Below are 26,800 nucleotides of genomic sequence, written 5' to 3'. Positions count from 1 at the left end.
GAGTAAATCACCTCTACCCAGCAGAACTCTGTCTGCTAGTGGGCCAAACCAGCGGCCTTCACATACATGATTTGAGGGAAGACAGAGTAAAATTACCAGACCCAAATCTCCAATTTTCCCATTACTACATAACTTGGGAGCTTTCTGTAGATCTCACATAATCAGAAATGTTGTTAAAGTCACCATCATCACCTACCAGAGGAAGTTATTGTTTTGATTACGTCAGCAATCACAGGCCAAAATCCTTTGGCACTGAGAGGTATCACAATTATGGGCTTTCGTATCATTATAAGATTACTTCAGTTTTATTAGGTCATAAAACCTTCAACACGTCTAGACAGGACTAAAGTAAACCTGTTTTAGGCAAATGAACAAGGGAAGATAAGGGAAGTGAAAACCCTCGTGACCATGTCTCTTCACCTAAGGGAGTGGCATGATTCTTAACCAACAGACACTTAGAAGATATACTATTTTTCACGAGTTAAAATTACTAACTAATAGTGAAGCAGTGTTAAAGGCTTAGGAAGATGCATATTGGCTGCTGGTATATACAGCTTGCTTCCTCTGAAAACTAAGATGTGTTATATACTTATGCTCAAAGTAAAAGAAATTCAGACATGGCTGACCTTACAGAATATATAACTGTCATAACCGAATACAGTATCAGCAGCACTTATACTACCTATTTATTCCAACCATTAAAAAAATCATCTGTGGGCTTGTGCAAAAAACACACTGACATTTAAAACCCATAAAACAGGGACACTTGCCAGTTATACAAAACTTACATAAATATAACTTGCTCCACTGTGATGCCTACTTATGACTGCACATGTTACATCCTTGATGGCATCTGAAATCTATGGCAGTGCAAGTTATACTGATGTCAGTTTTGTGTATAGTAATTTTCCCTGTTTTATTTTTAAACTGTAGTGCCTTTAAAGTGAATTTCTAAGTTTCAATTTTAGATATAAAGGTGTCTGCTGTTCCATCCATACTGTTCTCCTGTCAGTTCCTAAGCTGACACTGCCAACACTTAACAGCTACCTTTGAACTTTCTTTAAAGCCATCTATTGAAAGGTCATACTTTTAAATGAGGGTGAATACGTGCTTGAAAGAAATGAAAGCAAACATAAAACACATAAATTACCTTTGCGGTGTCCGCTTCCTTGAAAATCATATAGGGCTCTGCACATTCACCAATATCGCCTTGTTGTAAAACTTTTTCCAGCTGTGAAAAAATACAGATTTCGCATATATAAGCAGAATAATTATGAATGTAAAGTTGCATATATTCAGTGCAACTTAAAATATAATTTAGCACTGGGTCATAGCACAACTGTGGCACATTCAATGTGCATTGTGCGCTAAATCAGTGCCAAAAAACTGCAGGTGTAGCAGACTCGTGCCCAGAACAGAATATGTTTGCAGAAAGCATTTCCCCCATTGGCAGGGCCTATAACTGAGGCCCCTGCCTTGCTCTGTTATGTTGTCCTCAAGTTTCTTCCTTTCAGCGAGGAAAAGAAAAATGTGACTTACCCAGTAAGCATCTGTTTATGGCATGTAGTGCTGTATATTCACATGCTCTGCATTCTTCTGCCATCTAGTGTTGGGTCCGTAAGGTTTTATGTTGTTTTTCTTCGAAAAGTCTTTCAAGTCACACGGTGTAGTGACTGCTCCTCTTGTTGGTAATGAGCATTGGCATCGACCCCTTTGTTAGATTGTTTTCCAGCAGGCGGTTGAGAATGGAGTGTGGTGGAAGAGAAAAAATGAGATGTCCTTGCAAAATGAATGTATGAATAATGGTGAAGATACTGCAACGGACTGGTGTCCGGGGAGGAGAGTGGGTGCATGTGTATCTACAGCACTACATGCCACAAACAGATGCTTACTGGGTAAGTAACATTTTCCGCTTGATGGCGTGTGTGGCTGTAGATATACATGCCCTGCGAAGACGGTAAAGCAGTCCCTCAATTTTTTTTTTATTGCGTGCGGACAGGGAAAAGAAAAAAAGAAAAATACATATTACTACTTAAATCAGAAGAGCCTAAATAGTAATAATTACTTCACATAATCAGATAGGGCGTTCACAATAAATTATCAAAAAACATAACATAACAAAGAATATCTCCTCTGACATCAGATCATTTGTCAAACCCCACAAATATGGTGGAATTTCAGGGTGGATCCTCTGACTTTAGCTATTTGACGTTCTAGTTCGTATACTTCACTTCTATCCACCACTCCGCACATTTTGGAGGAAGTAAAGACTTACAATCCCATACAATAATAACTCTGGCTATAGCGAGAGTGTAAATCTCCCAGTCGGTAGCACCTAGGCTCAGAAGAATCTTTTAAAGTGTAAGTATCCTTGCTTGGGATTGACCTTTAACTATCTGGCGTTGGGACAAAAACCAGGATAGTATTAGTTCTGGACATGTGGCAACCTTATGAATATTGTCACCTGCTTCAACAGCACAGCGTGAGCAGGCAAATGAACTATTACACCATTTGGACAATTTAGAAGGGCTAATTTAAAAATCAAACTTTGTGCGGTAAAGCTGACCTCTTAGTCTTGTAGGAGTGACAATTTTACAATAGTGAATAATAATGTTAGAAACCGAAACCACCTCTTTTAAATCAGCAGACCCTTTATCAGCACAATTGCTGAGAGTAATTAAGAGAGTACTGGAGGAGGCAGCCATATTTTTCTGAGATACCACACAGCTGCTTAGCAAAAATCAGTTGTGTCATCTCGGATTGAAAGAACAGGGTATCTATATTGCTACTCTCACACAGTAAGGCAGACTGAATCTGCAGGTATTTAAAAGAATTGCTACGATGAATAGTAAATTCTGACTGCAAATCTATAAAAGATTTGGCCCGGACTCATCAAACAAATCACCTAGCCGCTTAATCCCCAGCCACGGCCAAGTGCCAAAATAGGGAGGAGTAAAACACTCCGGTAGATCCGGATTGTCCAACAAAGGCATATAGGCATGAAAATGTTGAATTTTCAAAAACCTCCTCATGTTAAGCCAGGTTTTTTGAAGAGCTATCTCGGTTTTCAATCTAACTTTTTCGAAGTAGTTACAGCCTTTAAATTTAGTGCTCCTGCTGAGAGAATACTTTATATCTAAAATAGTAAGAACCCAATTATCCGAGTAGGATTCGTAAAACATACTGACACAGTCAGCCATACTAGACCACTAACAAAAACACCAGTCAAGGAGTGCCCACCAAACTTCAGTTATTGGGAGCTTTAGCATTTTTAACGATCTCTGCTCTTTCTTTTTTGCCATATAAATCCAGTGATTATAGAGTCCAGCATTTTAAAATATCTACCTAATAAAAATATCTTTTAATTAAATCGATTCGTCCAATAAAAGAAATGGGTATCAAGTAGTAATCCCAGAGACCTTAATTGTGCAGTGTAATTATATTCATAGCACAGCTTTATTGTGGGAGCCAGGCAAAATGCCCAAACACCTTGCTCGAGTCGTCACTCTTTGATCAGAGTTCATCTCGCCCTCACAAGAAACAATTGTGTTTTATGTGCATTAGCCTGAGACACTCTTAATTGTTGTCTCAGAACAGTAAGAAAATATTAAAACATCATCTGCATACATGGCCAGCATGGAAGGAAGTGACACATACGGATTGCTGGAAACATTTCTGGGAAGAAGTCTAATATATGGCTCCATATAAAGTGCGTAAAGAGCGGGTGAAAGCGGGCAGTTCGGTTGAGTGCCACACAAAATAGAAATAAAGGGTGTTAGTGCCTTTTGTATGCTGATCTGTGCTTTGGGAAACTTATAAATGTATTTAATTGCTTTAACAAAGCTAGGGCTGAAGTTAAACTGAGCAAGCGTTTCCAAGAGAAACTTCCAGGATATGCAATCAAAGGCTTTCTCACGTCGAGTAGGATGATGTTAAGTGGTTCCTGGGCAGTTTCAGTGGGGTTGATTAAAGACGTGATTACATTTGCATGGATGGTCATATCTTTTCCTGGGATAAAGCCATGCTGTTCCAATGATACAAGCTTTCAGATAACCAGATTTACTTGATTAGCCAACAGCTTGGTAAATCTGTTAGAATCAGCATTAAGAACTGAGATTGGTTGATATGAGCAACATTCAGTTGGATCTTTATCCTTTCTTTAAAAATAGTGTGTTAATGGCTTCATTCCAAGAAGTAGGGACTTCACCTGTGCTCCAGACTTCTTTTTACACCTCTGCAAGACATGTGGCGATTATAGCTGCGAGAATCTTATGCATCTCTGATGGAATGAGATCCAGCCTTGGTGCTTTTCCTGGAGGCAGGCTAGTAATGACCCTTCTAAGTTCATTCACCTTAATTGCAGCATCCAGTAACTCATTGTCACTCCTAGCTAATTTGGGTAGACCTATGAGATCTAAATAATCCTTAATGTGTTTTAGATTGCACCAGATCTCCTCTTGATTCAGCCCAGAATAGTATGCCATACGCTTAGATACAATGTCACAGTGGTGGGTGCAGACTCTTCCTGTGGCATCTTTAATGTGTGTGATATTAGTTCTAGGTGCGTAAGCCCTACCAACACAAGCCAATAGTTTGCCAGACTTCTCCCCTATTTCACAATTCCGAGCTTGTAATAGAAAAGATTTACTATTTATGCGAGCCGTTAATAGGCCGAAAATGAGCCATCGCAGTCCCATAATTTTTAGGTATGTGGCTTGAGCTCTACTAGAGCAAGATACAGTATGTGTCATATGCAATTGAGTAAGACTTTTCAATTGAGCCCTAATGGATCACTCCTCTTCATTATCCACCCTTGAGAACTGGGCAACAAATGATTTTGAGATACCCCTGATATAAGCTTCAAATGTGGCCCACATCACAAAGGGGTGAACGGAGCCTAGATTAATTACAAGAAATTCCTGCGTGCAAGCATGGAGATATTGAACGTAATCGGCACAGTATAGTATATACTCAGGAAAGTATGAGCGACACACAATGGTGTTAGCAAGACAGTTACATTCCCATTTGAGTCCAGTAGTCGAATGATCGGAGTTAAGTAGATGCAGAATCTCAGATTTACAGATCGAGGCAATCGAGCTGCTACTCAGACAAAAGTCTATGCAAGAGTACTGTCTATGGGGCCTAGAAAATAAGTTATAATATCGGGAAGTGGATTCTGCTCCCTCCAGATATCCAGACTTAAATTATGCATCATATCTATTATACTATTTCTAGTGCTACTCATATGGGCTGTAAAGGCAGCGTTAGTAGTATCAAACGTCAGATTCAATGTGCAGTTAAAATCCAAATATGATAATAGATAAATTAACCTCACTAATTTCTAACATCATATTAGCAAAAAATCACAGATTGGTTGGTGATCAGTAATTTCTGCCCCTATCCATCTTGCCTCTTGATCTACTTTAGATCTCATTACCCTGAGTGATTTGTTAAAAATTATAATGATGACCCCCCTCTGACCTGAGCAAAATGTAGCACTAACCACATTGTATATTCTTGGTACACTATACCCCCGACAGCACTGAGCTATAGAGTGAATATTGGCCTCTTTTTTAGAGCGATGTGTCTGGAGAGTCAAGATATCTGGTCTAATTAGCAGTCCATTTAATCATCATAGCATCAGATTGGGCAATATCTTTGGCAGACGCTATGCTCTCTAGCACTCCCACTATGCGCAGATTTGATCTGCTGGGTTGATTTTCCAGATCCTCGCGTCTGCATTTGAGGAATTCATTTTCTCTGTAATCGCCTCCTGCTCGCCCTCTGTGTTGTTTGTGTTTCCAGTCTCTGCAGCTTATTGTCAGTTGCTTTATGTGTATCCGTGAAGTCGCTGAGTTGGTGATCAATAAAAGAATACTTTGAGTTTTAAGTTCTCAAATTTATCATCTTGTGCGGCCTGGTTCTTTTTAACAGATTGAATTTCTTTTGGAATCGTTTTCAGTAGGGACTTGGTAGACTAAGAAGATGAGGAGCAGTTGGACGCTGCCGCTGAATCCTCTGTCTCAGAAATGGCAGATACGGATGAGATATCCAGTTGACTAGGCTTATCACAGCCCCCTTTCCTGATGTCGTTATGTGGTCTTGTTTTCTGATGCCCTGGTTCGGATCTTAGTTCAGGAAACCCTGTTTGTAAGGCGTATGATGCGTATCTTTGCAATGCTTTGATATTAAACTGGATCTCTTGGGATTGACAAAACCGGATCATTGTCTCTTGGGCCTTTAGCTTTAGAGAGAATATAAAATGCTCCCTGTGCAGATGAGTTAGAACTCAAGGTGATGCCTCCTTCTGGATCCTGTCTCAGTACATTAGGAAGACTACGTCTTGGTAGAAGAAATTTTGTCGGACTCCTACTGCTGATATTCTGCAGTGCACATGGAGCTTCAAGGTCTTGTGAATTCAGATTACCAACAGCAGGGATTAGCTTGTCAGTCCTTCCAACTGACGCCCCTGAAGACTGCTCCACCGAAGAACCCCCGGGGGAGGACATTGAAGGTGTTGACGCAATCACCGCCTCATTGGGCACACTAACAATGCCAGGTCTACTTATAACTGTCCCCACTGAATTATCGCCGGAGTCAGTGTGAATTTGATTATATTGGTCCTGGAAGGAGGCTGAGAGCAAGCTGACACCACATTATCACATGAAGTTCTTAGGATTAGATCCAATGTCAGTGTCCCCTGTCCCAAAGCTGCTAGGCTATATCCCACACAGAGACTGTTTGTTACATGTAGGGTAGAGACTGAGTACCACTTATTAGGCTTATTAAACTACTATCCTGCAACTTACTCCCAGGGGACTTTTCACTATCATTCATATTAGCCATAATGATTGTGCCATGGCTGCTGTCAGTTTCTACCTCCGCTTCGGCCTGAGAATGTCATAGCCCTCCAGGGGAAACTCTGAGCTTTTTGTGACGCCTTCTGCCGCCACTTACGTTTGTAATATTTACAAAGGTCTGGGTTTGAAATGACAGGGTTTCTGTTTTTAAAACTTCTGGGCCTGGATTTAATAATAGCCATTATCTGGATCAAAAAGTACTCCTCCCCCTCAATTGGGGCTGTATTACAGTCTCATGCTCAAATTTACAGAAACTCACTCCCCCCACCCCCCAGTGCCAAACAGTTCTCCTACCGTGGAGTCAGTCATTTAACTTCAGGCACATCTTATTAACTTCTAGGGCTGGCTCCTAGGACTTTAAATCTTCCTTCACCTTGCTCAACGCGGATCCATCTCAGAAATCCAGGAAGAGCTACGAAGGACTGTCCAGGGATCTAAATCCATCCAAAGCCACCGTTGGAGGCTCGCAGTGGGGTACACCAGTGCCAGCTTGACTCTAGCTAATTCCAGGTATGTTCTCCGGCGTCCGCTCCATACACTATGTGCCGTCAGGATGCTCCACGGCTCCACTATCCCTTCGTCCACTCCTCAGTGCATCAAGACAGAAAAAAGCAAACAACGCTGGCGGCTGTGTTCTCCGGTGCCCCTCAGAAGGACCTCAGCCGTCAGCCAGCATCTTTACCGGGGTGTAAGCAGCCAGTCCATAAGGAAAGTGTCACAGAAAGGTAAGCACCCCAGAAGCTACAGTGCTCCTGCCACGGCGCTCGTCATGCCGGCCACCATATTGCAACAGAGCCTCTAAAAGCAGTGGCTCACCTGTGGGTGTTGCAGTGGTCTGGAAAAGAGTATGGAGCAACACCTGTCCTACATTGGTGTGCTAAAACATCCACACAATAATGTTTGGTGAAGGTGTGTGGTGTAGACCATGTAGCTGCCTTGCATATAACTGCTATGGGAATATTACCTAAAAAGGTCATGGTTGCTCTGTTTTTACGAGTGGAATGAACTCTAGGAGGAACAGGTAATGGTCTTTTGGCTTTAGGATCGCAGGTCTGGATACATTTTACAATCCGCCTGGCTATACCTGATTTAGATATAGGGTTGCCTATGTGTGGTGGTGAAAAGGCAACAAAGAGCTGTTTGGTGTTTCTAAAGATTTTAGTTCTATCAATGTAGAACACATAAGCGCTCTCTTAACATCTATAGTGCGGAGAGCTCCTTCAGCAACAGAATCTGGCTGTGCAAAGAAGAGAGGCAATTTGATAAACTGGGGTTGGTGCAAATAACTACGTTATTCTTGTGTATTTGGAAAAGGAGTTCTTACAGGGTTAAAGTCTGGATCTCACTTACATGCCTACGTGAAGTCACAGCAACTAGAAATGTCACCTTTCACAATAACAACTGAAGGGGGCATTAGTGTAAGGGTTCAAAAGGTGGAACCATGAGTCTTGTGAGTACAATATTAGGATTCCAGGATGGCACGGGGGGAGTCCTTGGTGAATAATTCATTGAAGTCTTTCCATGAAGGGTTTGATTACTGGGATTTGAAGAGTGAAAGATGCTGTCTTTTTTTAAGGTAAGCAACTATGACAGCCAGATGTAGCCTTAAGGATGTGTACGCCAATTTTGCTTTTTTGAAATGAAGAAAGTATGAAAGAATGCACAGTGACTTTGAAAGCGTCCCATTGTTTGGATTGACAATAATAAACAAATGCTTAAATTTTGCAGCATAACATACTATAGTGTGGGGCTATGTGCCTTTTTAAGAATATCCATGCACTCCTGAGGGAGGTTAAGGTATCCAAACTCTATTATCTAAGAGGCCATATAACAAGGTTTAATTCCTTGGGATTTCGGTGCCTGATTTGACCATAGTTCTGAGTGAGAAGGTCCGGATTGAGGGGAAGCTTCCCTGAGGAACTACTGATAGTTTTAAGGGGGTGGTGAATCACAGTTGTCAGGCCCATGTGGGGCAACTAAAATCAGTGTGAGGGATGTTTGCCTGAGATTCTGAATCAGAAACGGTAGGAAAGGGGGAGACGGAAAAGAGTGGGAAAATATCCCTGACCAGTTCATCCACAGCATTGCCTTTGGACTGAGGGTACAGGAACCTGGAGGAGATGTTTGTGCATTTTGCATTTTCTTTTGTTGCAAATAGGTTTATGTCTGGGAACCTCCACTTTTGAAAGTAATGGAACAGGACTTGTGGGTGGAGTTCCCATTCATGGACTTGTTGCTGCATCCAGCTGAGGAGGTCAGCAAAATTGTTGTGTGTCCCCAGAAGATGTTCCACTAGTAGATGGATGTTGTGGCAAATGGCTCAACAGCAGATCTTCTGAGATACACTGGACAGTTTTGGAGAATGTATCTCACCCCTCCCTTTCTGCACATAATACATGGTTCTCATGTTGTCTGGGCGGATCAGAACAACTGTGTTGAGGAGATGAGGTACAAATGCTTTCAGCACTAGCTGAACTGCAAAAGGTTCTGGGCCGCTAATGTGCATACTGCACTGTTTGGGATCAAATAGACCTTGGACTGTGAGATCCTGAAGTTGAGCACTCCTTCTTGTCTGTGAATCATCCGTTGTTAGGATGGTCTGAGGTACATGGGTTAGGAAAGGCCGGCACTTTAACAGGTTGTTTTTATTCTAGCACTGCAGAGAGCATGGGTGCAGCTGTCTACCAACACTAGATCTTCCAGACGACCCTGTGATTGAGAACATTGACATGCTAGACATTCCTGCAACAGACGCAGGTATAGACAAAATTTGGCACTATGGCGATGCAAGAGGCCATCATGGCTAGAAGTCTCATGACACATCGAAGTGTGACTTGGTGATTGGGGCGAAAAGTTGTGTTTGGAAGTTTTGTATTCTTGCTGCACTGGGATAAGCTAATCCCAGTTATGTGTTTAGAATAGCCCCAGTATAGGGCTGAATCTGTAGAGGCTGAAGATGAGATTTATGGAAAGCGACAGTGAAGACTAGTTGATGAATCAAGTCTATGGTGATTTGCTAAGCCAGTCATCTAGATATGGGAAGGCATGAATGTTTCATCCGAGTAAGTGAACTGCTACCACTGCAAGACATTTTTTGAACACCCATGGTGCAGTGGCTACCCCAAACAGGAGAACTTTGAACTGGCAGTGGTGGCCTGCTATCGCAAATCTGAGGTATTTGCGATGTACTGGGTGTATAAGGATGTGAATGTAGGCATATTCAAGTCTAGTGCTGAGAGGAAATCGCTTTGCTGAGGGAGTGGGATCACATCCTGAAGAGTTACCATGTGAAAATGCTCTGACAGGATGTAATAAATTAATGGCATGAGATCTAGATCAGCCTTGAAGACCCATATTTTTTGGGATTTGAAAGTACAGGAGTATACTCCTGTCCCTTGATGCTGTGTAGGAACTGGTTCTATGGCTAAGGCTTGGAGAGCCTGAACTTCCTGTTTGAGCAGAATGAGGTGTTCTGGAGAAAAAGTGTGAGTGAAAGGGGGAATGTTTGGAGGTGAGGAAATGAGCTCCAGACAGTAATTACGTTGGTTAATATCCAACACCCGTTGATCTGCTGTTATATTTTGCCAGAAAAGGAGGAATTGTTGTAGACGTACCCTGACAGGTGTTGAGTAGTCAGGGGAAGGAGAAGGGAGTCACTGCTTTGTGGCAGCAGAGGAGCCACATGTGGAGGCTGCCTTGCCCCTTCTTTTGTTATTATTTGCCCTGTTTGAACCCCTGTAGAAGCCTCTATGGGGGGGGTGGCTGTCCTTGGCCTTTGCAATAGGAGAATGAGGTGTTTGTGGATGTGATCTTGGAGCCTGGTTTACATGATGGTCGGAAAAAGGGTCCACATATTTTAGGGGTTTGTAAGGCACCCATTGATTTAGCCAGCTCAGTGCCCTCCTTCATTTTTTCAAGTGCCTGGTCGACCTCTGGGCAGATGAGGTTTGTTGTACCTCAGTCTTCAAGCCGGATGCAAAAGGATGCTAGTGTTAATTCCTCTGACAGCTACATCAGCGGAATATAAAGTACACCGGATTGATTTATTGGAGATAAGTTGTCCCTTAATAATTATCTCTTGGACACTCTTCCTGTGCTTTTCTAGGTGGTTTTGGAGGAGTTCCTCCATTCCGTCCCAGTGGGCAGAGTCATATCTGGCTAACAGGCCTTGAGTGTTTGCTATACGCCCATGGTTGGCGGCTGGGGCTGCAATCTGTTTTCCAGAGGCATCTATAATCTTGCACTCCTTGTTAGGGGAGCAGAGCATCACTGGTTACTTCAGAGTTTACTCTTTTCCTAGCTTTGGAGGCCACCAAAGAATAAGGAGGAATTTGGCCTCTAATGAAAATGGGGGCTGAGGGAGAAGCCGTATATTTGTTTCCATGTGTGATATAATGATGCATGCCCTAGCTGAATCTTTAAAAATATCTTCTGAATGACTCAATATTTCCTTCAGAATTCGGAGGTACTGTATTGCCCGGTAAGAGGTGGAGAGGGTTTCAAAGAGGAAATCATTCTCAATGGGCTCCTTATTTAAGGGTACATGATGACATGTGGCCACCCTATCGATAAGCTCCTGAAAAGAAGTGGAATCATCTGGGGAAAGATGGTGTGGCCGGGTAGACCTCTGGGTCGGTGCCAGTATGTGGATCAATATCATAGGTTGGCCAAGGATCTGTGTATTGGGAGAAAAGGAGAGTGTTATCCCCTGTTCTCTGGTCACCCGTAAAAGTGGGTTACCCTGTGAATGAGGAGATGAGGGTGAAGGTGATGTAGGTAGTGGTGTAGGAGAGATAGATAGAGGACGGTGTGCAGCAACAATCTTTATACGTCCTCTTCTGTTTGGCAGGAGACACAGGTACATCAATAACCTCTGCAAATTAAAGCTGTTTTTTTTTATGGGATAGTGACAACAGTTTTAACCAAGACATGGCCCGTCTGTGGCTGTATATGGGATTGTGTCTGTTTAGCATCAAGAGTTGCTTCAACTTATGGAGGATGGGTTCAATAGAGGTGCTTGGCTCCGAAGGTGGCCAAAGCGCTCCTACGATTCAAGGTCAAAACAGTCGGTGTCAAGGCACTGGTCTTTTCAGTGATGAGGTGGTCAGTGCAGACTGGGAGCCCACAGTTGTTGTCGCAGAAGGGGGAACTGGTCAGCTTGGCACCAAGATAATATGCTTAGACTTTGGTTTCAGTGCAGAGCTTGAGGGCGGGGCATCGGAACGAGTCTTTCGGTACTGACCTTGGCCTAAAGGCAATGGTTTGCTTTGGTGGGAGGTGGTGGTTTCATCGGCACGACAGGGGTGTCTGTACTCACTGTACGTTGCACTGGAGGGAGATAATGCATCTTGAGGACTGTGTCTACGTTAGACTTCGAGCCCCCAAATGAAAAGTCCTCTTCCTCAGCTGCTGAGGAACTCAGCATCTTGTTCTCCACAGACATTCGGAGTCTCTTCGATCTCCTATCTCTGCATCTCCTGACGGCAGGCTTTTCGATCCAATAGAGTTTTCATAGGTTTAAAAGACTGGCAAGCCTTGCAGTCCTCCTCTCTTTGGTCTGGAGACAAACAGAGATGGCAGACTTGGTGTTGATTGAATTAGGAAAATGGCGTCTTGAAATGCGTGGCCCAGAGGGCTTCTGTCAGAACGCATTCATTGGAAGGGTGATTTTTCTGGTCCCGAAACGCAAGGAATGGAGGTTCACGTTCGGCAACAATACCAACCGTGGGGGATGTAGACCAAACAGAGAGTCAGACCCGGAGCTCAGATAAACACAACCGGACCCCAGAGCGAAGAAAACAATCCAGCAATAGAGTTGATGTCCATGCGGATTAGCAGCAGGAGAAGTTACTACACTCCGTGACTCAGAAGAGTTTTTAAACAACAATAAATTGCAGCCTTTCGAACCAACACTAGAAGGTAGAAGTATACAGATTATGTGTTATCTACAGCCACACATCCCTTTAAACACATTTTCCCTTTGATCTGGTAACCACACAAGAGCATAACAAACAATCAATTGCATCAAAGCAAAGTTAATATTAATGGAACATATAACTACATGCAACGGAGTTCAGAGAAGTACATTTGTCAGGTGATTTGTAGAGAATTATGCCCTGAACAGCACTGTTAAATCACATCTTCCACAAGTCTGAGTTCTATTGTGCCTGGTTCCAACTTTTCAGGAAGTAATGACATACAGATTTCAACAATGGGAAACAGCTTTTATTACACTGGATCTTGACCACACTGTCTTTACTACACAGGTGAGAACCATGTAGGCAAGTACTTGCACTTTTACCACGCAGTACATTACCACACAGGTAAGTCTTATTTTTAATAACATACTTTTTATGTTACTTGAAAAAAACGGTTTAGGTATGCGTAGAGATAAAGGATAGCTTTAGGGTTTAGAGGTGGACCAAGGTAAAAGAAAGTAAGGGTGAATTTACGGTTTAGGGATGGGTAGACGTAAAGGGAGGTAAGGGTGATTTTAGGGCCTCATCGCCTTCTCTTGATCTTCTTTATACCGTTTTCATAAGGGCTCTTGTGGGAAGATAAAGCTTCTTGGAAGCTTTTTTCATTTCAGTTCACAATACAGTTTTGGCAAGGAGGACTTCTTTTGTTTTGTTTACATTTTTCGACCGCAAGATGCAATTTTTAACTTTTCTACTTCAGCTTCCTTACAAGAATTTTCTATTAATTATGGAATTTTTGACTCCAAATCCTTTTTTCAATCTCAATCATGCTCACAAATTAAGTCTACTTCTAAAGGCTTAGACTTCCTGGTGACTTTAGTCTTAGGCCCAGAAGAATGTATGTTTTCAACACTTTAATCACGTAAAGCTGGTTTCAAGATCAATAGCTGTATCTGCTTTTTAAAAATGTGTTTAGGAAATGAATCCTGGAACTCATGACTATATAAAGATATTTCATCAATGGTAAATTCAACCTAGTGACAACCCCTTCCCCCATGAGCCTCCACAACCTTTTTACCTTTATTACAAGAAACACATCTTGAGAAGGATACGTAATGGAAAATATTGCAGATCTAGCCAGTGTGCTAATGGCAGCAGAAGGCACATAAGGACGCAGCATTCCTTTAACTTGTTCAGAGTTCAAATCAAAGTAAAGATTTTCTGAAATCTAAAAGGAAAAATCAGAAGGTAAAGATTATAGCGACAGACATTCAAATTCACGCATTAAACTTCAAAATACTGATTTCAAGTTTATTTTAAATTCATTAGATAATGACAGCGCTGTAAGAGTTGTAGCATAATTGAAAGAGTAGAATGTTTTAATATTTTAGCACTAGACATGAACCTGAACCTAAATGCCCATAATGGCAATGTAAACTGAATCATTTATGCTGCATTGTACTGGAACCAACACAGGGATGATGTTTAAAGAGGTAGTGTAATTACTGAACTTCCAATCAAGATGTGAGCATTTTTTGGCATCAGCAAAATGGAAGTTGCGGTTCAGGACTCTGGGTCAAACAACTATACACTTGGCATATGTGGCAGTTGAACCTAATCAGAAGCCGGATGGAACGTGCAGAGACAGACAGAACAGTGTCTTGCAGCAGAGGAACACTGGGAAGATAGTGTGCTTCTGAAATGCATGATACAAAGACTTAAAAGCCCTTGCATCGTTAACAGTTTCAGCCCTCTATGATATCTAAGTAATTAACAACTGCATTTGAATTGTACATAAAGGCATTGTGTGCTACTGTACTGTCACTTACATTAAGAAGACATTTCTGTAATGACTCATGTAAGGAAATGCCTCCTTGGCATGGTTACCCCCTGACTTTTTGCCTTTGCTGATGCTAAGTTATGATTTGAAAGTGTGCTGGGACCCTGCTAACCAGGCCCCAGCACCAGTGCTCTTTCCCTAAACTGTACCTTTGTCTCCACAATTGGCACAACCCTGGCACTCAGGTAAGTCCCTTGTAACTGGTACCCCTGGTACTAAGGGCCCTGATGCCAGGGAAGGTCTCTAAGGGCTGCAGCATGTCTTATGCTACCCTAGGGACCACTCACTCAGCACATACACACTGCTTCACAGCTTGTGTGTGCTGGTGGGGAGAAAATAACTAAGTTGACATGGCACTCCCCTCAGAGTGCCATGCCAACCTCACACTGCCTGTGGCATAGGTAAGTCACCCCTCTAGCAGGCCTTTCAGCCCTAAGACAGGGTGCACTATGCCCCTACAGTGGCTAAGCAAAACCTTAGACATTGTAAGTGCGGGGTAGCCATAAGAGTATATGGTCTGGGAGTCTGTCAAACACGAACTCCACAGCACCATAATGGCTACACTGAAAACTGGGAAGTTTGGTATCAAACTTCTCAGCAAAATAAATGCACACTGATGCCAGTGTGCACTTTATTGTAAAATACACCCAGAGGGCATCTTAGAGATGCCCCCTGAAAACATACCTGACTTCCAGTGTGGGCTAACTAGTTTTTGCCAGCCTGTCACACACCAGACATGTTGCTGGCCACATGGGGAGAGTGCCTTTGTCACTCTGTGGCCAGGAACAAAGCCTGTACTGGGTGGAGGTGCTTCTCACCTCCCCCTGCAGGAACCGTAACACCTGGCGGTGAGCCTCAAAGGCTCACCCCCTTTGTTACAGCGCCACAGGGCATCCCAGCTAGTGGAGATGCCTGCCCCTCCGGCCACTGCCCCCACTTTTGGCGGCAAGGCTGGAGGAGATAATGAGAAAAACAAGGAGGAGTCACCCCCCAGTCAGGACAGCCCCTAAGCTTTCCTGAGCTGAGGTGACTCTTACTTTTAGAAATCCTCCATCTTGTAGAAGGAGGATTCCCCCAATAGGATTAGGGATGTGCCCCCCTCCCCACAGGGAGGAGGCACAAAGAGGGTGTAGCCACCCTCAATGACAGTAGCCATTGGATACTGCCCTCCCAGACCTAAACACACCCCTAAATCCAGTATTTAGGGCCCCCCAGAACCGAGGAAGATAGATTCCTGCAACCTAAAGAAGAAGGACTGTTGACCTGAAGCCCTGCAGTGAAGATGGAGACGGCAACTGATTTGGCCCCAGCCCCACCGGCCTGTCTCCCTACTTCGACGAAAACTGCAACAGCAACGCATCCAACAGGGACCAGCGACCTCTGAAGCCTCAGATGACTGCCCTGCATCCAAAGGACCAAGAAGCTCCCGAGAACAGCAGCCCTTTTCAACAAACTGCAACTTTCTGCAACAAAGAAGCAACTTTAAAGACTTCACGCTTCCCGCCGGAAGCGTGAGAATTTCCACTCTGCACCCGATGCCCCCGGCTCGACCTGTAGAAAACAAACACCTCAGGGAGGACTCCCCGGCGACTGCGAGCCAGTGAGTAACCAGGGACTACCCCCCTGAGCCCACACAGCAACGCCTGCAGAGGAAATCCAGAGGCTCCCCCTGACCGCGACTGCCTGTAACAAGGGACCCAACGCCTGGAACCAACACTGCACCCGCAGCCCCCAGGACCTGAAGGAACCGAACTCCAGTGCAGGAGCGACCCCCAGGCTACACTCTACCTAGCCCAGGTGGTGGCTACCCCGAGGAGCCCCCCCCCCCCTGTGCCTGCCTGCATCGTTGAAAAGACCCCCGGGTCTCCCCATTGCTTTCTACACAAAACCCGACACTTGTTTGCACTCTGCACCCAGCCGCCCCTGTGCCGCTGAGGGTGTACTTTCTGTGCCTGCTTGTGTCCCCCCCCGGTGCCCTACAAAACCCCCCTGGTCTGCCCTCCGAGGACGCAGGTATGCCTGCTGGCAGACTTGAACCGGGGCGCCCCTGTTTCCATTGAAGCCTTTGTGTTTTGGGCACCTCTTTGACCTCTGCACCTGACCGGCCCTGAGCAGCTGGTGTGGTAACTTTGGGGTTGCCTTGAACCCCCAACAGTGGGCTACCTTGGACCCAGCTTTGAACCCTGTAAGTGTTTTACTTACCTGTGAACTTAACAATTACTTACCTCTCCCAGGAAATGTTGATTTTTGCAGTGTCCACTTTTAAAATAGCTTATTGCCATTTTTGTCAAAACTGTACATGCTATTGTGATTATTCAAAGTTCCTAGAATACCTGAGTGAAATACCTTTCATTTGAAGTATTACTTGTAAATCTTGAACCTGTGGTTCTTGAAATAAACTAAGAAAATATATTTTTCTATTTAAAAACCTATTGGCCTGGAGTAAGTCTTTGAGTGTGTGTTCCTCATTTATTGCCTGTGTGTGTACAACAAATGCTTAACACTACCCTCTGATAAGCCTACTGCTCGACCACACTACCACAAAATAGAGCATTAGAATTATCTCTTTTTGACTCTGTGCACACTATTTCGTACTTTGAAATAGTATATAAAGAGCCAACTTCCTACAACTCATGTTAAATCTTTAAGAGAAACATGTTGGACCATGCGTGCCTCAGTATCTGCAAGTTATGTGTTTTGGAACATAACTTATAAGTTCCGTTTTCAAATGACAAATGTCATTTTAATAACACCCAGCATAGATTAATTGATTTCAAAACACTTGTTGCAATCTGTTAAGATAAGTGCCCTAACTGTTACAGTAGAGTGAGGCATATGTTATATACACCAATTTTTTTAATGATGACGCCTATTAGAGTTTACATTTTTGGATCATGGATCTTGTAGCTGTATGTAACCTAGGTGTTTATCAAACAGTGCATTCTCTATAGATCAGAATCGGAAAATGCTATTTGTGCTTCCTTACACCACACAAAACATGAGTAAAGCATTAATTATTATTATTATTATTTTTTGGCAAAACTACTGCTTAGCAAAGATGTTGGGAAGTCAATTAGGCTTTTTATATCCATATGATTAAGTGTGAAAAGTAACATGCCAAGAAGAAGTTGTTTTTATTATTGTTACTACTATCATCATTAACAAGAAGAATGTTGTGTGTTATGTAGAACTGATGTTTTAAGTCCTGTGAATAACAAATTTCACTGCTACTTAGTTTACGGTACTCAAGTTATCGACCTTGAAAAAACAGAAAGTTAAGTCTGTTCTCTGTTGAGATTCATAACCATGACCTTAACACACTGGGTTTTGTCAGCAGTGAGCATTCAGCTTTAAGAACTGTATTTCCACTGCGGAGTACGAAATTAAGGGATGTGAAATTCTTAGCTACCACAGATAGGGTAAATGCCGGCAATGCTCACTAAAGGTCAGACTTAATTTCTTCATAGAACCTTTGGCAGTCTTCAACTCAACTGAATCACAGAAGAAAGAGAAAGTCTTACACCAAGCACAGATGATTATTACCAACCAGTCTGTCTCTTCAAAAGTGTGGGCAGATCAGAAATCTCCCATGAATAAATCTTTGACTGGTGTTGTAGTGTGGGAATTTAGTGATGAGAAGTATAGATCTGAAGGTGGGATACATATGAACTATTTATACTGTTTGAATGTAGCTCTTTTGAAAACAGAAGCAAATACAGACTCTGATCAAAATGGTCGAAATATGCTACCTTTTATTTTTCTAAAGGGGTGGGTTCCTTCATTTTGAGCCTGTTGGAGGCTATGAATGTAGATACTAGGGTGGCCAAAGTAAAAAGAGTTCAGTTCAGGTAGAGGAAGTGAGAAGACAGAGCAAAAGGAAACACTTAACGATTGAGGAGGTGTTGCCTCAGCATGCTAGTATCAAAGCTTGCTCAACACCCAACACATGCCCTCAAGATTCTATATCAGACCATGGGAGCAATCATACATATAATTTAACCGAATAATCACTATTAGATGTCAGGGTTAAACGTGTACTTTTTAGATGCAATACATCTAAGCACAGTGTCAAAATGGTGTTCTAAAAATATATGTAATTATTTTCACTGAAAAAAACACAGTAAAAGACAGGATTAACCTTGCAAAAACACTGAAAGTAGCCAGTTTTGACTGCAGCGCACACAATATATGCCATAACTCACTCCACCCACCAACTTCTTCTCTTGATAACTTGTTTTTTCGTTTCTCTGCCTTTGACAAATTGGTGTTTGGGGCGTGACATGCGTCTCAATTTATGACCTTTAATTTGCAAGTTTGAGCCAGAATCATAACTCAATTTTTAAATGTTTTTTTAAGCAAATTTATGTTTTTCTGATTATGGAATTTTTAACCTCCACTGTGGACACAGGCCACCATTTTAAGTCAGGGTTCTGCAACTCCTGTAAAGAATCCATAGATTTTTTTTACCTTCTTTTCTGTGTTTACTTCATCATGGGACCTTTGGGAGTTTCCTACATTGTGGCCTGCCACCCATAGCCCTTTAATGGGCTTTTACATTTTTGTTCAAGACACTAGGAATGTCCCTCACCATCACAAAATACATTTTTCACTTGTACTTATATCTGCACTCATAAGCGATCCTTGAATCCCACAAGGCATAGATATACAGAAGGGTTAACTCTTTAAAGACCAATAAGCAACTTTTTAAAATATTTATATTTTAAAAACTGCTGAACGGATTACACCAAACCACCGCTTTTTGAGTAAAGTTCTGATTTCTCCACAAAAATTAGCATGGCGGACCTCAGAGGACTACACCAAGCGACTGCCACATTTGATGAAAATCCTTCCTTGGGTCTAAAACTATAGGCAAATCAAACAATGACTTTTCAAAGTAAAGTGCAGCTGAACCATAATTACACAGTGGTAGCGCCCACTGTGTAATACATATACAAATACAGCTCATTAAATATGGAAAATGCTTCACATGTCTCTATGAAATGTGGAAAATATTACAATGGTCCAGGTGAATAATTAGTGTCATCATCATAATGACATAATGGCGCTGCAGAGTATTACCACTATGTATTGTTTAATCAACAGTCTATTCATGAAAGTGTTACGGAGAATGTAGAAAAGAGAGAGGGCCTACCCATGTCAATTCAAGCATCAGCAGAAAGAAGTGCAAATGTACGTTGTCAATGAAAAGCACAGGCCCAAGCGGTTTACAACGCCAGAATAGAGAACAAGAATAGAGTAGGGGCATAGGGGGAAGCAGACACCAGTTCTAGTAGAAAATATGTAGATAAAATGGTTTAAAGTAGTTACGCAGAAACAATATTAAGTGAGTGGTTAGGCACTGTAGAACAGCAGACGGGTTGGGAGGAGGGCATTGCTAGGCTTCAAAGCACGAGACAGTCAAAGACACCAGTGGTGCAGTGTGCGAGAAAATTATGAATAACGTGCCCTTGAGTCACATTCTGTAACATGTGGTTTGATGTTTGTGCAGAAACTATTGCTTCTTGATGAAATTCTAGAAGATAACAATGTGTTTGAGCAAGCACTTGATTTACTATGCTAAAGAAATGTATGACTATTGCAGGATTGGCGCTAGTAATCACTCAGTACTCGTCAGATATACAGGTAAGTGGTATTTATTGGTTGTATATAACAGTCTGTGATAGTAGATGGATGTCTTATTTTGTTTTCACTCTCAGTGTCTCTACTCCAGGCAGGGATTTATGGTCTCTTCTTCTTCTCCTTTCTTCACCTCTAGGACTCTCGGGAAGCACATGTGGGAAGAAGAAGAAGAATTGCGGTAAGTGATTTGTGTTTTCTTCTCTTTCTCTTCCTGTCTCTGTCTTTCCCTTTTCCTCTTTCTGGTACGTCCTGGTCTTTGAGTTCACTCTTATATCTCTCTTTTCTCTCTCCCCGTTGTCTGCTAACCACTGTCTTTCTTTCCCTTTGTTTTCTATTTGTGGTGACTTCTTGCTCTCTTCTCTGTCCCTTGTCTTTTTATTTTCTCTCCCTCGGTTCTTCGTTATCCTGTTTTCTGCGTGAAGTGCCTGTTACGTATGTCTGTTATTCCATGGACATACCTATTCCTTTTACTCTTTCCTCTTTTCTTCTTTCCGTTTTCCTTTTTAGCCCGCTCCCCCTCCCTCGTGGTCTCTTTTACACACGCTCACCCTCCAATAGACATGCTCAGTAGCTCGGGATACTAGACTCTTCATGCCCAGTTAGGAGTCACAAGAATGACTTAGGCCCAGTGGTTCTGAATCTTCTTTAGAACTCTGGGCGGGACTGCCATGGAAGGAAAGGCCTACAGGAGGCCTGAGCTCCACTCAAGACAAAAAAGGTCTCTCAGCGAGAGCCGCCTTGAAAATTTCAGCGCACAAAATTGCTGACATTGAACATTCTCAACGGAGCCAAACAGATTTAACCAAAACTCTCCCCACTGCTGAAAGAGTTCTTGCGCCACCTCCGGATAGAGATGTCATTCATAATCCGCTAGGCACGTGTGGCCGAGTTTGTCTTCTCTGGCATTCAGAAAGGCTACCAAATGTGGAATGGTCAGGGTATTGCCCTGCTATTCCAACCATGTCCAGAGGGGCAGAGTCTCTTGAGAAAGGGTCCACAACCCCACCCGCCCTGACTGTTGCAGTACCACATGGCAGTGGTGTTGTCTGTGAACACCTGCACTAGCCTTCCCTTGATGGAAGGTAGAAAGGCTTTCAATGTCAGTCCAATCGCTCGGAGCTCCAGCAGACTGATGTGGATTCCAGAGCTCTGATCTCCACCTCTCCCAGATGGCTGCCCTATCCCAGGCGTGACACATCTGTCACTACAGTGAGATCTGGTTGGGGAAGGGAGAGGGGTCTGCCTCTGACCCAATCACAGTTCATGAGCCACCACAACAGATCTTTTGTAATTCCCTCCAAGAATTGGACCATGTCGCAGAGATTTCCCTGATGCTGCGCCCAACTGAACTTCATGCTCCCACTGCAGAGCCCGCATATGCCATCTGGCATGTGTCATCAGCAGGATGCAGGAGGCCATGAGACCCACAGCCTCAGGGTCAGTCCAGGATAGAGGCTGAAAGATCTACATCATAGCCTGAATATCCTGGACTGGGCACTAGGGAGGATAAGCCTGAAACTGCACCATGTCCAGAACAGCTGTTATGAAAGGAAGCGTCTAAAGGGGGAGTCAGGTGTGACTTCAGCCCGTTTATAGTGAACCCCAGCAAATACAAAAGGTTTGCCATAGTCTAGAGGTGGGAGACGGAAGCCTGGGGCGAGCTCGCTTTCAACAGCCAGTTTTCAAGATGGGGAAGACTGGAACCCCTGATCTCCGCAGATGAGCTGCCACCACTGCCATCTCCTTGGTGAACACCAGGGGGCGCTGGTAAGGCCAAAGGAGAGCATGGTGAACTGAAAGTGCCCGTGGCCTGCAGTGAACCGGAGGCAAGGTCTGTGGGCAGGCAGGATGGGAATATGAAATAAGTGTCATGCAAGTCCAAAGCTACCATCCAGTCTCCTGGATCCAGAGCAGACAAGACCTGAGCCAATGTGAACATTGTGAACTTCTCCTTCTTGCTGTAGAGCCAGAGAGCTCAGAAGTCTCCTCGAAGAGAAGAGACAAATGATCTTGAGTCATCCGGGCATGAAGTGATGGCATGGAAGGAAGGGTAATCTCGAAGCGGAGGGAGAAGCCCCTTCAAATGATCTGCAAAACCCACCTGTCCGAAGTTATGGACTACCAGCGGAGAAAGTGATGGTAAATCTTGCCACCAACTGGGTGTCCATGGTGGTACAGGGGCAGACTAGGAGGGTTTAGAGGCTGCTGAGGGCGGATGGGCATGGTGGCAAGAATGGGTGGGCAGTGGTCTAACCAGACCGCTAGGCACCTGATCTACAAGGTCTGTTGATACTGTGCCCTTAACCATGCAGAGGCTGGCCAGCATGCATAGCACGCTAGCTGGGCTGGAATTGGTGCGGCTGGAGGCCTCTTCCGTAGCCTTGAAAGGAGCAAGCGGCAGATTGAGGGTGACGGGGGCCACTGCAAGGCCCAAAGACCTGGCCGTAGCCTCAGAGTCCTAAAAGTGCCTGAGTGCCGAATCTGCCTTGTCTCCGAAGAGACGGATCCCATCGAAGGGCATGTCCATAAGGGAAGCTTGGACATCCCTCGAGAAACCAAATGTTCTCAGCCAGGCATGGCGCCTAAGGGCCACTGTCGTAGAAACTGCTTTGCCTAGCCTGGCAGTTCAGGCTGGACTGTTCTCTAGGGAAGCAGGGTCAAGACTGATTTGCATGTGGCTGGGTCCAAACTGGAATGGCATGGCGAGGGAAAGAAAATGGATGGATTAAAACCACATCTGTCACTGGGGGTGAATGTTTGATTTGTTCCGCATTCCGTCCATCATCTGTTCTTTTTACATTTGTAGACCTAAGTGGGGAGGTTATGCCCTGACTTGGGATCCATGTTCACTATGCCACCAGATTCAGGCTAGCCTGGCTGATGAGGGGTGATCCCCCGAAACTAGCCCCAGGATGCTTGTTTCTGGACCAGGGAGGACCTGACCTGGCAGTTCGCATGGAGTGCAGGGTCAAGACTGGTTTGCATATGGCTGGGTCCAAACTGGAATGGCCTAGGACTCAAAGAAAACAATGGATCTGGTTTTTTTTGCATTTGCCTAGTGAGTTGGTTGTGTGAAGTTCGCAATGAATTGCGAACTTTGCTGCATCTCCCATCAGCAACAGCCTGAGTACAGCCTGGGCCTACTGCGGAACCTGTGGCAGCACTTGCGCAACAGTTTCCCACAGAGTGTGGGAATAATGGCCCAAGAGATATGTGGTGTTCACAGACCACAATGGCAGTCTAGCGGACGAAAACATCTTCCCAAATGAATCCAATCTCTTGGATTCTCTATACAGGAAAGCACCTTGTGAAGTGGAGGCTTGGACCACTGAGCTCTTAGAGGTAGGGTGTTGTGTGAGGAAACTTGGATCCCTAGGAGCAAGGCGATGGTGGAAGGCAATAGCACCATTCACAGGAGCCACATGTGTTGGGTTTGGACCAGGTACCCAAAAGGATGTTGTTAAGTGCATCATTAAACTGGAGTAGGTGTTCTGATGTGGAGACTCCCAGCTGCAGCATTTCTGCCTAGATGTTTAGCTTAACTGCCATTGAGGGCAGCTGAAGGTCTAGGACCTCAGCCCCCTCCACTCCACCATAGCACAAGAACCTCACTCCTCCATAGCCCCGGTAGGGAGAGAAAGCATACCAGTATCTGGAGAGGTGTCCGGTCCACTGGCTTCACTTGTTCAGTTAGTATTGTTAATATATTAAAGGGACCAGTGTCCCCTCCCAGTCCTCCGCGAGGCCTGGGAAAAGGGCTCAGGATCAGACATAGGAGGAGAGGCTCCTGTGGGCACCGTAGTCTAGCGATGCCAACCCGGCTTGTGTCTGCATCGGGGGTGACAATGGGGATGGTGCCACGACTGTTGACATCAGGACTGACGCTGGGGAACGTCGAGGTGGTACGACCAGAGCCAGTCCTGATCCAAAGCTGAGGCCAAAGAATGGAACCCGATGTGGCCCCCTCTGACCCTGCAGGGCCTGAAGGCTCACTGGCAGATTTAGGCTGGCCAAAAATGAGGCACATCGCGTCATAAAATTATTTTATCTGGGGCAAGGGTCACTCCAGCTCAGAGAAATTCAGGGAGGCACAGAGTAATTCCAGGAGGACAAGGAGAAGTCAAACAGAGCTTTGACTTCTTTTTTCTTTTTTTGCGCCTGACTTACCAGATCCCCCGAGGATTTGGAATGAGACAAAGACTTCGGACTCTGCAACTGGTCCCGGGGCCTTTCAAGTGACTGGGAACTTGACCTGCAAGGAGTCACATGACAGGCGTCAATCAGCTTTAGGGACTGCTCCCTCAAAGCCTTCTGATGCTTGGCCCACCACTCAGAGCACAACTTCTGGTCGTGGTCCCACTCCCAACACACCACAAACAAACGAGGTGCACATCCATCACTGACATCGGCCTATGACAGGCTCTGCAGCGCTTAAAACCCATCTTATGTGAAAACATCCTCGACACACTAGGGGTAATCTAAAAAATATTCGACAATAAGGTGAGGCAAAAAATTACTGAGCGGTAGCTCTTCTCTGGATCAACCCAAGTTCTGGCATGGAAAGAAAAGAACTGAGGTTGGCGTGCCTGGGTAGCACCTATATGGGAACTGCAATTTCTGGCACGCACCACAGACGACAGACATCGAGCTGATCAACACCACCGACACGCAGGGGTATTGCTCACGAAAAATCTTCTGGATCCAGTCTGACGCCTGGGGAGAATTCAAAGGTAAGGATCCTGCAGGTTGAAGTCTCTATCAGATAAACCTCTTTAAGGTACAAACCCATGCATAATATACCTCTCCAAAATCTATTGCATGTCCCATTTCAATTCCATTGTCTCCTCACTGGACATTCTGTGCTCATTAGCAGATATCTGTGCATCAATTCTTCAGGACACTCACGTTTTTGTGATGAAATTGCTATTCACAGTTCTTGCAACTCTTCCAAGCCTGGTCTTGGTTGCATATCGCTTTCTGCACCTGCATGTTTCATCTCTTTCTAACATAGGTTTCTGAACAATAGTAGCTATGTTATTAGGATACATGTTGTGTGTTGTGGTCTTACCCAAGGATATGTTTATATACTACCTATAAAGAATATAGTAAAATATTTGGCAATTACCCTTTTTCCTCCTCCAAGGAAAGCATCCAATATAGTTATTTGGTCAAAGGTCAATCTTACACACATGTACTTCGATAAGTTGTATAAGCTCACCATCTAAAATAAAAATAGGTTTCTTTGACCTCTGCAGTAGAAATTTCCAGTCAGCACAATGTCAAGTGAAATACAACAGCTTTTGTTTAGTCAAACCCTGGCACACTTTGCTGAACTTGTTGGTGCTGTATTTCATACTTGAAACCGACATTTCACACATTTTTAAAACAATTGGCTTTGTATTGTTGACTGTCTTGAAACAGTACCTGTATTTTTAGGTTCACTTTTTGTAAAGTTGTTGCATGAAATTTCTAAATTTTTCATCTTTGTAGGTGGTCTTCTACTAATCAACCTTCTAAGGCAATTCGCCTGCGCAAGTCATACCCACGTGAACAACACTGTTGCCAAGCTACAGATTCCAACTTAAGTGCAGATTTCCTCTCCAGCTTAATTACACATTGCACTCTGAGCTTTCATAAGCTTTAATCACCTATCGTAACACACCTCTTTTAATGTTTTAACAGTTATCATACTGTCATCTTGAATTTTCTATTGTAACACCACGTTATGCTTCCTGTGGATTGTTGGGAGCTAATTAAACATTTTGGTGCTACATTGTGGGACAATGTAACTACCCATCATTAAGTCTGCTTTGTACAGGTCACCACCAGTGCCAACACATGTACCACAAAAATATTTGGAGTGCCACTTTTGCCATATTTAAAGGCAATGTGTTCCCTTGCACACTGACTCTTAAGCCTTATTCATCAGAGTCCTCTAGGACTTCCTAGTACTTGCTCACATAATTGTTTTCAGCTTTTGATTCTGTCTTTGAAATAGTAAATCTAGAAACCACATCTCAGAACAAAATTAATTCAGTTGAACATCAGAAGCTATATAAGTTGCTGTTGCCGGCCTTCATGTAGCCATTTTTTGCTAGTTGTTCTATTTTTAATCTTTTTTAATTGTGTACCATTACGCATTTTCGCATTAGACTTAAGGCTACTGAATTGACTAGTGTTATATACTTCAATAAAGATAAGGCGGTAGGCTTATGAGAGAACACATATTTATTCTGCTCGCTGCTGGCTAGCACCAATAAAACAACAAACAACAGAGCTTCACTTAGAATCCTCAGAAGGAAGATTCTAGGAGGAACCAGACAGCGCAAGGGTGGGGAAACAGGGAACAGAGGAACACTGGGGATAATCAATGAAATAATAATTTATATTGAATTTATAAAATCACATATCACGTTAACTTTCAGTTGACAATATAACATGTCTCATTCCCTTAAGAGAATTAAAGATTCTCACCTACCCTGAAACACTTTAAACAAAGGTGTTTGGATGTGCGGGTTAAACTTTACCCTGTCTGCTATGGT

General features: G+C 43.7%; 1 protein-coding gene across 10 annotated transcripts in view; it reads right to left on the bottom strand.

Annotated features, from left to right (window-relative positions):
• Window positions 1-26,800, bottom strand: part of DOCK7 (dedicator of cytokinesis 7) — a 1,022,674-nt gene that overhangs the window by 713,956 nt on the left and 281,918 nt on the right. For all 10 annotated transcript variants that reach the window (XM_069232530.1, XM_069232531.1, XM_069232532.1 and 7 more), the window contains exons 9-10: window positions 13,857-14,006; window positions 1,151-1,231 (exon numbers count right to left, since the gene is read on the bottom strand). In XM_069232530.1, coding sequence (XP_069088631.1) covers window positions 1,151-1,231; window positions 13,857-14,006 — 231 coding nt within the window. The remainder of the gene's footprint in view (window positions 1-1,150; window positions 1,232-13,856; window positions 14,007-26,800) is intronic.

This window comes from Pleurodeles waltl, chromosome 4_2, assembly GCF_031143425.1.
Source record: "Pleurodeles waltl isolate 20211129_DDA chromosome 4_2, aPleWal1.hap1.20221129, whole genome shotgun sequence".
Lineage (NCBI taxonomy): Eukaryota > Metazoa > Chordata > Amphibia > Caudata > Salamandridae > Pleurodeles > Pleurodeles waltl.
This window is presented reverse-complemented; position numbering and strand designations above follow the sequence as displayed.